The sequence below is a fragment of the Aspergillus udagawae genome, assembly GCF_001078395.1.
Source record: "Aspergillus udagawae IFM 46973 DNA, scaffold_8, whole genome shotgun sequence".
NCBI lineage: Eukaryota > Fungi > Ascomycota > Eurotiomycetes > Eurotiales > Aspergillaceae > Aspergillus > Aspergillus udagawae.
Window position 1 is genome coordinate 1,448,018 of NW_025091271.1, and position 12,919 is coordinate 1,460,936.

General features: G+C 50.3%; 6 protein-coding genes across 6 annotated transcripts; 3 read left to right on the forward strand and 3 right to left on the reverse strand.

Moving 5' to 3' along the window:
* Window positions 1-774: 774 nt before the first annotated feature.
* Window positions 775-2,146, forward strand: chi3 (putative class III chitinase; the record flags this gene model as incomplete). Its single annotated transcript, XM_043294827.1, has 6 exons — window positions 775-880; window positions 927-992; window positions 1,041-1,054; window positions 1,107-1,234; window positions 1,289-1,991; window positions 2,054-2,146. 6 exons carry the CDS (start codon window positions 775-777, stop codon window positions 2,144-2,146), a joined length of 1,110 nt encoding a protein of 369 aa, XP_043150762.1.
* A 1,420-nt stretch (window positions 2,147-3,566) lies between these two features.
* On the forward strand, window positions 3,567-4,256 carry Aud_009985 (ankyrin repeat domain-containing protein; the record flags this gene model as incomplete). Its single annotated transcript, XM_043294828.1, has 1 exon — window positions 3,567-4,256. The coding sequence occupies one exon, from the start codon at window positions 3,567-3,569 to the stop codon at window positions 4,254-4,256; it is 690 nt and encodes a 229-aa protein (XP_043150763.1).
* Window positions 4,257-5,056: 800 nt separating this feature from the next.
* Aud_009986 (uncharacterized protein) lies at window positions 5,057-8,033 on the forward strand (the record flags this gene model as incomplete). The annotated part of the gene is made up of 4 exons (XM_043294829.1): window positions 5,057-5,468; window positions 5,972-6,174; window positions 6,244-6,511; window positions 6,562-8,033. The coding sequence occupies 4 exons, from the start codon at window positions 5,057-5,059 to the stop codon at window positions 8,031-8,033; spliced, it is 2,355 nt and encodes a 784-aa protein (XP_043150764.1).
* Window positions 8,034-8,339: 306 nt separating this feature from the next.
* On the reverse strand, window positions 8,340-8,691 carry Aud_009987 (uncharacterized protein; the record flags this gene model as incomplete). Its single annotated transcript, XM_043294830.1, has 3 exons — window positions 8,340-8,372; window positions 8,426-8,541; window positions 8,598-8,691. 3 exons carry the CDS (start codon window positions 8,689-8,691, stop codon window positions 8,340-8,342), a joined length of 243 nt encoding a protein of 80 aa, XP_043150765.1.
* Window positions 8,692-9,487: 796 nt separating this feature from the next.
* On the reverse strand, window positions 9,488-9,925 carry AfusinC (Defensin domain protein; the record flags this gene model as incomplete). The annotated part of the gene is made up of 1 exon (XM_043294831.1): window positions 9,488-9,925. The coding sequence occupies one exon, from the start codon at window positions 9,923-9,925 to the stop codon at window positions 9,488-9,490; it is 438 nt and encodes a 145-aa protein (XP_043150766.1).
* A 1,106-nt stretch (window positions 9,926-11,031) lies between these two features.
* On the reverse strand, window positions 11,032-12,657 carry Aud_009989 (putative MFS alpha-glucoside transporter; the record flags this gene model as incomplete). The annotated part of the gene is made up of 1 exon (XM_043294832.1): window positions 11,032-12,657. One exon carries the CDS (start codon window positions 12,655-12,657, stop codon window positions 11,032-11,034), a length of 1,626 nt encoding a protein of 541 aa, XP_043150767.1.
* Window positions 12,658-12,919: the final 262 nt, after the last annotated feature.

Below are 12,919 nucleotides of genomic sequence, written 5' to 3' on the forward strand. Positions count from 1 at the left end.
ATGGCTCGACGTTGTATTATCGTATGCAATGTCCGACTGAAGCAAAACTAAAGTAAGCGAGATGACTTGATTATTAGATAGATAACTATTTTGTCTGGTGTACGTAAGAGCGGTGCATATTATGTGGCGCATGATCGGTGCGGATGGTCAGGCACAGGGCACGCATGCCAGCATTAATCTCGGATGATAACAGCGTAAACTTCCATTGCTCCGATAAAGAGTATCTACTCTGTGCTAGTTTATTGCTAGTCTGCTGCTAATGTTTTGTGACTGCTACAGTAGCAGCACTACCGCGAGATTAAAGAGGGGAACAACATAACTTTATTCGATCGAGGTTAGATTGCAGGATCCGAGACAAACACGCTAGGCTATTCATCCTTTCATGCTTATCTTTCTGCAGGTACATTCATCAGTCTGAACCCCTGACAATATCACACTCCACACTCCTACTGTTGCAACTGATGCTATCAAGAGGTTGCTTACTCTGCCCATCCTCGATCCCATATCATGCGACATTAATATTCGTAAATCAAGCATTATAGCCTCGTGTCAGAATGGGGCTGGCACATTCCTGGGGATGGCTGACACGTCGGGGCCCCCAATATGCCACTGTCACATTCCTCTCACTCATGGCTTCATACCGTAGGATGCACGCAATCTTAGAGGCAATTGTCAAGATATAAGAATCAGAGCCAGGGGCGCTCTGGGTCTGCCTTGACATCATCCGATCATCCTCCCTGTTTTTACGCGATCAGGTATTCTGTAAACATGATCATGACTCTGTACAAACTCGGTCTCTGGACAAGCCTTTTGGCTACATTCCACACGGCCTCTGCCAAGTTGAACCTGAACAGTCAGTCCAACATTGCCATCTACTGGGGTACGCTATGTCCTTATCACCCTGCCCTCCATGTCTGATAGAATAGGCCAAAATTCCCATGGAGCATCCACCGGTCTCGCTGCACAGCAAAGACTGTCCTACTATTGCCAGAGTAAGTCACCACACCCTATGTGTGGCATACCACTCACTAACCATCTAGACGCCGATTTTGATGTTTGACTCCTAGTATCAACCTCAGCCCTACACCAGGCCTAACTGTCCACAGGTCTACCAACTCGCCTTTGTCACCAGAATCAGCGGCACCGGCGGTGTCCCAGAAGTCAACTTTGCCAATGCCGGCGACAACTGCACCACCTTTGCCGGCACCAACCTGCTCAGCTGTCCTCAGATAGAGTATTCCCCCATCACCCTGCAACAAGTGCGAGTGCAACAACTAACAACCAACAGAGAAGATATCCCCATCTGCCAATCCCTCGGCAAAACCATTCTGCTCTCGCTCGGCGGCGCAACCTACACCGAAGGCGGCTTCACCAGCGATTCGGCCGCCATCGCAGGAGCCAACACCATCTGGCAGACCTTCGGCCCTCCCACCAACGCCTCCACCCTGCGCCCCTTCGGCAAAGCCACCGTCGACGGCTTCGACTTTGACTTTGAGTCCACCGTCTCCAACATGCCCACCTTCGCCAACCAGCTCCGCTCGCTGTTCCAGTCCGACCCCTCAAGGCAATACTACCTCACTGCTGCCCCGCAGTGCCCTTACCCGGACGCCGCCGACGGCCCCATGCTCAACGGCGCCGTCTCCTTCGACGCCATCTGGATCCAGTTCTACAATAACTACTGCGGCCTGCAGGCCTACGTCCCCGGCTCAGCATCCCAGAATAACTTCAACTTCGCCACCTGGGATACCTGGGCCAAGACCGTCTCGCTCAATAAGAACGTCAAGGTCTTCCTCGGTGTGCCGGGTAGCTCTACCGCCGCGGGCAGCGGGTATGTCTCTGTCGATACGCTGGCGGGGATCATTTCGTACGTCAAGGGGTTCTCGTCCTTTGGCGGCGTCATGGCCTGGGACGCCAGTCAGGTTATGGCCAATAGTGGGTTCTTGCAGGGGGTGCGAGCGGCGCTGGGTTCGGGGTCGGGTTCAACGACAACTGTGAGTTCTACTTCTACGACTACGTCTACTTCCACTCCAACCACAACTACAACTACGTCCAGCACGACGAGTGTCCCGACGACCTTGACGACTGTGACCTCGACCACGACCACGACCTCGACTTCGACAAGCACGACGGCAACTCCGACCGGTAGCTGTCCCACGGCCGGCGCGCCGTGTTCGGCGGGATCGTCTGGGTGCAACGGGGCGAGCTTCGCGCTGTGTGATAACGGCAAGTGGGTGCTGCAGTCGTGTGCCGCTGGGCTGGTTTGCATCCAGGGTGGAGGGAGTGTGTATTGTGGGTATCCGGCGGATAAGGCTGCGGGGTCTTGTTGATTGCAAATGTTTATGCTTGTCTTGCCCTGCACATATTTGATTGGTTGTCTATACTTAACAATGCACTTTATTTCAGGGATAAAGCAGATGCTATCCATGTGATATGCTGCGGATGAGGGCGTATTATGTCGTTTCTGGTAAATATCCAGTGGTAGGATGTGATAGCCAAACTGGCACATTCCCTCGGTAGTAGTTGATGCGATCTGGATCATGTGCGTTTCATCCGACTGCTGACGCATTGGGCTGAGGCCAAGTAATCGAGGCTTGATGTCAGCAAATGTGAAATGCTATCTTACCAAAATCTATTTCTCTGTGTAAAATCTGAGAAGAGTAAGTGGCGTCAAGTGGAGCCAGTGTATTATATGTCTCTTTGGGCTGTGGAACATAGAATGTTATATATCTGTTGCTACATTGCCATCTCTACTAGCTTGAAAGGGCCGTCTGGACGCCGTTTTAGCTCAGTAGTATGAGTGCATATATGACAGAGTATATGCCAAGACTGCCTGCAGGATTCGCTAAGGTCTGGTAACTTTAGGAGAAACAGGTCAGCAGAAGAAATATATAGATTGTTGGGCTCCGTTCTTGGATGCTAGTAGTCATTTATAAGGTTAGTGCTTAGCCTATTGCCGAGTCCCGTGGAAACTCAGAAATCCTTCGATAGCTTATAAAGTGGACCTTACAGACTACTGCAATACAGGTCACTGCATACACACCCTTGGAAATACAAAGAGGTGATTCCAGCCTTGGACACACGGAGCCTTACTACCTCTGTTGGATCAGTAGCCGGACTTGTGATCCCGGATGGTCCAGCTGGTCAACAGGGCCGGCATGTTGTATGTCTGCTGTCTATGACAGAAGTAAGCACTGTAGGAACCCGCCCTCGCCCCATCTGGAGAGCTTGATTAAGCTTGATTGGAGGAGCCAGTTAGAATGCTGTGCCGCAGCGCTTGCTTGCGTACTTTTGATTTTGGCCTGTCCCAGTCGGGAATGGTGTGGTCAGGATCGCCTAGAATTACTTGCTGCCTAGATTCCAAGTCCAATAGACAGTCCTATCAGCTGCGGTGTTGATCTACTGTCCATGCTGAGAGGGGTAACCCCCAATGCAAGGATGATTCCTGAAACACCAACAATGCAGGAAGAAGTTCATAAGGGGAACAGCTATAGATAGGGCCATTGTTTCTACTACTTCTCTATTCAAACCAGACCCTTGTAACCAGCCTATTCTCATCCTTACCAACCATGAACTCGGTACAGGAGAAAGCGATACAGCAAGAGGCTGCGGATGCAGCTCGAAGTGGCAATGCATCCAGACTCCGGGATTGTCTAACCCGTGGCGCCAATTTGTGGTATGACTGTGTTTTCGGGTTCGGTCTGGAGAGTGGTGATGTCGCAATTTTCCAGACCACTCTTGATTTTGGCGCGGACATCAATGAAGACATGGGTCATAACGGCACCCCCTTAATCGCGGCCTTGCGATATAATCATCACGAACTCTTGGAATTCCTCTTTTCAAAAGGCGTTGACCCCAACAAGGGACACTGGGGACACTGGCTACCTCCCCTGTCAGTGGCTGTGCGGTTCACAAAAGATGTCAAATGGGTACAGCGTCTGTTGGAGGCCGGTGCTAAGGTTAAGGAATCTGGCGCCCTGCACTTTGCTGCGTTTCAGAGTGACCTGGCAAGGATGAAGCTCCTCCTGGATTATGGGGCAGATGTTAATGAGATTCCACCCTTTCCTCTTTATGGTGCTAAGCCTTCTATCATCCATACAAAGAAAGGAACACCTGTCCATTGGGCCATTGCAGGCGAACATCTTGGGGCTGTGCGACTCCTATGCCGGTATGAACCAGACCTCACCATCCAGGATGAAGATGGCGCTACTGTCATGGACTGTTTGGATTCTTTCATTGCGAAGCGGGCTGCAGCCTGAGCGAGCCGCGCTAGGTGCCATTGGGGATATAATTAGGAATGCATGTGTTTGGTATAAGTTTGGTGGCAATGTGCTAGCTATGAAGGTTGCCTTGTGCTAGTGATTGAAAACTATATCTACCTACCAAGATACACATGCTCAATAGCGTAGAGTAACTAACAGATTGACTAGTGGCCTTATACTCGAGTGAAGTATTTATACATTTGTTGAGCGCGAGGAACTACTAAGAGTTGGATGTGAGAGCATGATGATCTATAGCAGCTTCGTCGGGTTTACAGTATATTATAACTTTCCTAGGTTGTACGCTTGCTTTGGTAGAGATGCTAAGAGCAGGACAGGTCAATCTCCAGCGTTCTCTAGCTGGTATATATATGACGCCCAAAGGTCCTCAGAGAAAAGGTACGGGGTAAGGAACGATGGCATCTTAATTCCTTGACCTGCAGTGAAGCACTTTGGAGACCAGGAGAAGTAGAGGATCATGATAATAAGAAACGGACGAACATATAACCTTAATAGTAAAAACGTTCGGAGCGCCAGCCATTATATCTTAGAATCTTGAACCAATCAATTTGTAAAATGCCTGGTGGTTGAAAAAAGCAAGGCTGAGGCTATGCTGGGAGTCACCCCCACAGTCTAATATTCCCCTCTTTTGACTCCATCTCGTTTCCTCGTCTCCCCCTTCATCTCTAATGAAGCTAAATCTAAGTAATGACTATATATCAATAATATGCCTGAATTCCATGCGACTGCAAAACTACCCGTGGTTGACGTTTGGTAGCAAGGTCCCCTCCTGAGCCGCCATGTCGGATCCGCTGTCAGTGGTAGCAAGCGCCGCTGGGGTCATCTCTCTCGGTATCCAGGTCATCGACAACATCATCGCTTACTGCGACTCGTGGAAGGGCTATGACAAGGATATTAGAGATCTTACCCACAAAGCCAGTGGGCTCTCGAAAACCCTGAAACATCTCGAGAATGTCCTTCAACATCGGCAGAAGTTTGACTCGCTGTCTCAGAAACAGATTGAAGACTTGATGATTGGCAGTAAAGTCACGATTGATAAACTCAAAGAGATGACCGACAAGATACCTTTTCCATCTGGTGGTTCGAAATCAGCCTTTGCAAAACGTGCACTCTATCCACTGCGGAAGCGCACGTTGGTCGATGCTGCGGGGATGCTGGATGGCTTGCAGGCCAACATCAATACAGCACTGAGTGTGTACGTCGCAGTATCACTTGTATCCTGTCCATACCAGTCTAATGGAATATGAAGACTGCTATTACACCAAGGGTCGGTGGCACAAAACGCTTTGACCCAAGACCTTCATATACGGCATTCCATTCTTCAACATAATCTTGCGGAGCAAAACGCTCGGCTCGAGAGAATGGTAGTCACTTTGCCTTTCGTGCTGTACTGAGCTAATATCAGGTGCAGGAATCTATGATCAGGCATTTGGTTGATAATAGACTGCAAGTGGCGCCAAGTCTGCTACGAGCGGTGCAAGATGAGAATTGCTATGCAGAGGCAGCACTACAAGGAGACCGCACAATATGCCAGTCCACCTGTGCCCAGAATGTCCAAAGGTCATCTGCAACAGCTTCGAGCGGTTTGCCAGTTGCTGTCTGCCAGAATCTGAAGAGCCAGTCCCAGGTTCTTAAAAAGAGGTTTCACCTATATAGCAGATTTTTAAGATTTTCACTGACACTGACGTTGTCAGTAACCAAGGGAGCTGGCGGTTGCTCAATCAGTCCTACGCTGACCTACCAAGCAATCACACCGTATGGATTCAAGCAATTAATGTATGCATTCTTTCGCGAAAGAAAAGGTGAAGCAACATACTCCGAGTGTTGCCACTACCTTATTCAAAACAAACTGGTTCGGCCGTCAGACATCGAAGCGGATGGGACCACGATTTTGGATGTAAGGTTTTCCACAGTACATAGATGAGGTCCTTGCTGATAAGAAATGACAAAGAGTACCTTTTTGCAGATCCTTACTGACTTGACCCTTGCCGGTTGGGACTCGAAACTCGATGTTTTTCAAGAACCCATGAGATACTTGATCAGTGCAGGAGTGTCCGTGAGCATGGGAAGATATGGTACCTTCCTTGACTTCTTCGTAGGAAAAGCGGGAACGACTCAATCCTCATACCGTCTGATATCAGAGCTCATTGATGCCGGAGGCTACATCACAGACAACGCTGTGACCCCTATCAATCAAGGCGCCATCCGTTTTATGCTATCCCACCACCCTGAAGGTAAGCATCGTCACCTTCCAAGTACGTCAGGCCCTCGCTGATGTCAAAAGCTGTCTTTCTTTCTCCTCTGGCGCGTGTCCTTGTTCAGGGAGACGAAGATGGACTTGCAAACCTGGTAGCGCGCAGACAGCTGACTGGGACTCACCTCATTGGAGACTGGTCCGCATTGGAGATTGCTATCGACTGGCCCGCAGGGGTAAAGATCCTTCTTGGGATAACAGATGTCATCCCCAAAGATGTGATCTATTCGGCCATTGGAGCCAACTGCCTCGGCTCGTTAGGTCTTTTACTTGAGGCAGGTGTACCTTTTCACGCGGACCATATTGCATATAGTGTTCGTTATGCGAGTGCCAAAGTGACAGACCTCCTGGTTGACGAGTTGATCGTTAGACGAAAGCGGCTACGTGACGTTGCGATGAGTACTCTTCCCAAACACGTATGCCGTGATCTGGGGTTGACAAACCACTCTCTACCCGACCTGAATGCGTTCAAAGTCTACAAAACACTTCAAAGAAAAGGCATAACCAGAGAAAGAAGACTGGATCTGTGGAGGGCCCGACCCTATATTCGAGGACCCGACAGTCAGCCAGAACTCGAGGACCATTATGACTCCGTCTTCCATCAAGTTGGGCTGCCCTGCCAGGTTATGCAAAAGCTGTATGATGCTGGATTGACCGATATCGACATGCCTGACACGGATGGACGGACACCGTTGATGCGCACAACCGAAGCATTGTCGCTAGGTCCATTTCTGGATAGAGCCAGGTGGCTGATTTCGAAAGGTGCGAATCCTAACCGGCTTCTGCCGGGCACAGCTACTCCCGCAATGCACAAAATCGTCAGCACCAGCATGGTTCTGATTCAGGACCTCGCTTTTGTCGCCTCGAAAGGAGTGATACCCCAGTATGTGGATATCCAGCTCGCATGCATAGATCGGGAAAATCGAGCATTTCTGATAAACGCAACTACGGAGAACAAGCACGATGGCTGCAGGTGCGCTTGCTCAAAGCATGGATGCACACCGCTCTTAGTCACTTTGCGCAACCTAGCGAGAACCTCCTTGGAGAATTCCGGGGAACTGGCACTTCACATTGCATTGAATCTGCTCCAGCTCATACCTCCATCCTCTGCTGTAGCCGAAAAATTTATCCGCCTCATGACCTTTGAGGATCTGGACCTCACACATACTTGCTGTGATTGTGATGATGAAGCCCAATTTGTCCAATTCCGTCAAGACCCAGATGTCATACAAAAAGAGGAAGAAGAGGCGATTCGTGCATTCGAGGAACTAGTCCAAGGATTTATTGACCAATACAATACGCTCGGTCTGCCCCTAGTGGAATTTCTGCGACAACACTGGTGCGTACAGCTGCAAGAGCATCTCCAAGGGCAGGCTCCCTCCGAAGAAGAGTTACACCAGATAAAAGAGCTCGGTGTCGAAATTCTCCCCAGTTTACCATTCACAGCGAATTCGTGGTGCGTCTTGATGCAGCCGAAGATCATGGAGATTATCAATATCTAGACTCTAGTCGTCTGCAAGAGGACCGCGAATACCCTATGGCTTTTTAAGACGCCAACGCGTCCCAGTCATGGAGTGACCTACATAAGACCTGCAATGCTCTTTATCATAAGTCGTAAGACGATGGCATTCGTAGCTAGCTAACTACATCGCAATTCAATTGCCCCAATCGTCACCATCACATCACCGTCACCATCCCCATTCATAACCAACCCCATTGTGCAAAGCACCTCAGCAAGGACGCAGCCAATCCAGAGCCAACAGCCAATGTATCAGCTCGATGACCGCTTCGCTGATTAGGATTGTATTTTACATCTGGCGAGGAGGCTGGCAGTCCTGCATCTGCGAAAGCTATCAGCATTCAACTGCGACTCAATTGCCAAAGGGAGCCATACGTGGTAAGGGAGGCAGTAGCACCAGCCGTTTCTGCAGCCGAAGTAGCGAGGACAGTCGCCATTGGCATCGCAGCGAGGATGTTTGGTGAGGGAGCCGTCGTTGTCGAGGTCGATGTCTAGAGTGAGTCAGCAGTTAGAGGTGTTCTTGTGGTGAGTCGGTGGAGGGACGTACTGTCGCCACGAGCAGTGAGGTTTCCATCGACGGTGACGGGAGTAGCGAGGCCGAGGCTGATGAGGGAGAAGAGGAGGATAGCGTTGAGCTTCATTTTGAGATGGTTGTTGTTGATTGTGGTTGTAGTGTGTTTTGTATGAGAGTGAGGCTGAATGTAGATGGAGATTGGAGATAGAAGGATGATGAGAGAAGAGGAAGAGATGGACCGATGGGGGAGAAGGGCGTTTATATAGACAGTGCAGGACAGTCATAGTGAATATACAAATGGGAGGAGAAGTGGTTGGAAACGGTATATTCCGTCTACAGCTGTTGTTGAGAAGTTCGGAGAGAGATATAGAGGAGTAAGGAAGGAATATTAGATTTCACCTGCTCAGTGATACTTTGCTGTCTTTAGTGAGTAATAAGGGATTGTAATACTGCAAAGGTGACTACACACCCAGTGAAAAATTTCGCAACGTAAATGGCTGGTCCCGTTAATCCTAGATATCATTCACTCTCTACCCATTACTCCAATAGTCTTGAGAGGTGTGCCTGAAGAACAGTATGAGAAGCATGTAGTACTACTATGGTTTTGTTAGGCATTGCCATGCCCTTATGGCCATGAATATGGCTGTAAACATCTCAGTAGTGGTGTTTTCAGTGAAATTTAGCAGGTCTTCATATTCCACGAAGCGCATGTAACCAGTTACTCTGCTTGCCAAGAATCAATTACTAGCACAGTGCTTTGTCTTCTGATTTTTACAACTTTTTACAACATGTCCAATCAGGCCATATAAGAAGTCCATTGAATAAATTAGCGGACGTGAGACGAGAAATCCAATCTGATCAAACAAACCCTAATGAAAAGCAGCATCCATCTCCTTCATCAAGCACACACTCAACACGACTACCTAGTTGCAGGTGCAAACTTTCTTATCGGAGCACTGTCCACCAGGCTTTCCGATGTAGCTGCAGTGGTCCTCACAGCAGAGTCCTCCCCAAGGATCGGGGAAGCTGCAGCAGATACTGCGCTTATCCAAGGTGGCGTCTCTGGTATCCACCTTCTTCACAGCATCCTCGATACCCATGTTGTTCAGGACCTCACGCAGGGGCTCATCTCCGTCAATCACCTCATCGCTGCGCTTGTTGTTTGGGTAGCATGCGCAGATGTCGTAGCCGGGGCAGCCGTCGCGGGGGAGGCAGCGGCCGCCGTGGGGGTTACCCTGGCGCACGCAGACGTTGTTGCAAGTGGAGTCGCCGCCGAGAGAACAGGAGATGGAGTTGTGGCAGAGGGCGGAGGCCAGGGTGGCGCTCGCCAGGAGGGGAGTAACGATGCTGGTGAAACGCATTGTGTTCTTTGTGGTGTTAGTTTGGTAGGAGATATGGACTTGAAGATGCCCGCACCTTGATTGCTTTCGAGAGTGTACAGTAGATTTGATAGAGTAGGTTTGTTGCTTGTCTTGAAGGCGAGAATGCCTCGTCGAGGAGCTGCCTTTATACCTCTCTGCCAGCAATCATTACTCCATCGAGTATGTGTAGACTCTCGTATTCACCCTCATGAATTGCCTTGATTCAGTATCCGAGTCTCCTAGATTCCTTGCCGAATGCGTGATGCCTTGACTAAGATTTTCATCGCTGTGACGTTGGGTACCGCACACCTCGTATTTATCCAAAACCAGTATATCGAAGCCGTTCACCTCCTTGCAGAATGCAGCTGAACTGACTTTGGCTCCAAGTATAGAAACATGAGTCTGGGGCATGATGCCTGATTTTCTTCCAATGGTCCACGACCGATCAGCGAACGACGAAGGGATACGAGGTGCGAGACGATGATAATCATAGATGGCCCCATTCATGTGTTGGGTATTGGCCATATCATTGCAGCGTTCTCCACAGTATCTCCAGATCCGAGACGTTGATTCAAGGGGAAATACGAGGATGTGGCTCCACGAGGTGGCGATCATCCGTGAGGCGTTAACCCTATTGTAACAATGGCCTGTTTGTTCATCGAATCATTTGCAAAGCTGGATGCATCAGAGAATTCCTCTGACTCCTGCATTTATTGTTCAATTCTCGGCACTGGTTGAGGTCCAAAAATAGCTCGTTCTCATCGATGCAGTATCGCTCGTTGAGGATGCCTAAAGGGTCAGCACGAGAAGATAGATGGCCGTGTAGATACAGTCTTGACGATCGTCTCGTATTTGAGGAACAGGAAGGCAGCCGTCACCGTGATGTCCTGGTGAATGTGTTGTTGTGAGGCATCCTCTGGCAGGGGTCTGTTGCCTCCTCGCTGCACGGGTGACAAGGCCCACAATCAGTTTGGCAGTCATCTCCAGCATCGAAATTCTCTTTATCATATTTTATAAGAGAGCTTACGCGTATAAAGGGTAAGGGTAGATTCCTGCAAACCTTGAAGAACATCCTTACATTAACTGATCCCTGACTAAAAACAAAACTACAAGACGTCCTCTCTGACTTCCTCGCTCGCAAGATCAACCCTCGTCTTCGGAAACTTTCTCGCAGGAACCTTGTTTTTGAACAAGATATCCATCTCTGCAAATGTCCGGTTCTTCGTCTCCGGGACCCGGAAATACGCCCAGACAAGACTGAGCCCCATGATCCCACCGAAGAAAAACCCGCACTTGGCTCCCCAGTCCCATGCCGCCTGTTGCATCATACGCGGCGCCAGCTGGCCATACACCAAGACACCGACGTTATAAAGCGCTCGCGCGAGACCGACGCTCTTTGTCCGTAGAGCATTCGACGGGATTTCGGTGACGATGGTGTAGATGATGGGACCAATAGTAATGAAAAAGACGAAGTACTCAATCAGCAAGATGGTACCAATCCCGTATCCGATCTTGGGATGGGCCTTGCGGCTGACAATCCCCAGAAAGCCTATAAGGATAGTTGTCGCCGTCATGAAGAAGGTTCCGGACAGGAGGAGCGTGCGGCGTCCCACCCGGGGGACCAGACACCAGGCAACACAGACCCCTACGATGGCTAGTGCATACTCGCCGATACCAAAGTCGAAAGATGAGGTGGGAGGCAGGCCGGACTGCTCAAGGAAATAGACAATGTACGCCACCAGCGGGGCGCACAGTTCCTGGATGAGATAAGTGAAGACGGTGATTTCCGTGCGGCGGCGGTCGACCCCCTTGAACAAATCCCAGTAGGAGCTGGACGCGTTCATCTCGTCCTCGATCTTGACCGTGTGCAGCATCATGGCTAGTGTGTCGGCTATCTCCTCTTCACTTGCGTCTTTGGTACGCAGCCGCCGGAGTGACTTGGTAGCATCCTCGGTGCGGCCCTTGCGGATCAGCCACCATGGCGATTCTGGGGCGAGGTAAATACCGATCGCGAGGGGGATGGGAAGAGCCCACTGCAGCGCAAAGGGGATGCGGTACGCCCATTCGCCGGACATGCTCAGGAACCCACGTAGGACACCAGTTCCCATGAGGTAACCGATACTCCAGGCCAGCGAGACCAGCATGGTTAGGTAGGGACGCAGCACGTTGGGGCATACCTCGGCTGCATAGGTGGTGGTGATCGTCTGGAAGACACCCCAAGGTAGGCCCAGGAGGACTTCGGCGCCGATGTACATGTAGATGTCGGTTGCAAAGAATTGCAAGAAAATAAAGCACGCCATGAGGAAGAGCGAGCCCATCATCAACCAGCGGTAGCCGAACCAATCGCATAGCAGACCATTAAGCAGGAGGCCAACAATCTCGCCAGCGTTGACTCCATTGCTGACGGCGGCTTGGAGGTTTGCTGGGACCTGGTAGGACCCGTTCTTGGTGAGAACACCGTATCTCCTCTGGAAGGCTGGGAAAGCCATGAACCCGCTGATGAAGGAATGGTCGAAGCCTTCCATGATGAGCGCAGAGGAGAACCAGATGGACCAGAAGACCGCCTTGGGGTACTTGCGCAGACCCTCCATCAGGCCCATGGCGTGCTCATCGTCCGTGGCTTTTTGCGCGCCCTTGACAACGTCTTCGGCTACAACATAGTGTTCCTCGTCTTTCTCCCGGATCACCGTAACGGTGGTGGGATCTGTCACGTCTTCTTGGTGAGCGACCATTTTGTACGCGCGAAGATGTCAATCAAGCTTGACCTTTGTCCAAGAAGCCAAGGGAGACCTATCTTTATAAGCCTTGCCAAGTAGAAGCTTGTGACCCTTCTCGTGCCCATCCCTTGTGGCTTTTGCCCCTTCTCTATGGTGGAAATCCGGGGAAGTGGAGCCACTCGCTGATTGACTTTGCGGGGAAACGCCCTTCGGTATAGTAAAACACCGAAAAGAATGAGCCACAGAAGCTAATATGGCATCATCCCATACGAACAAG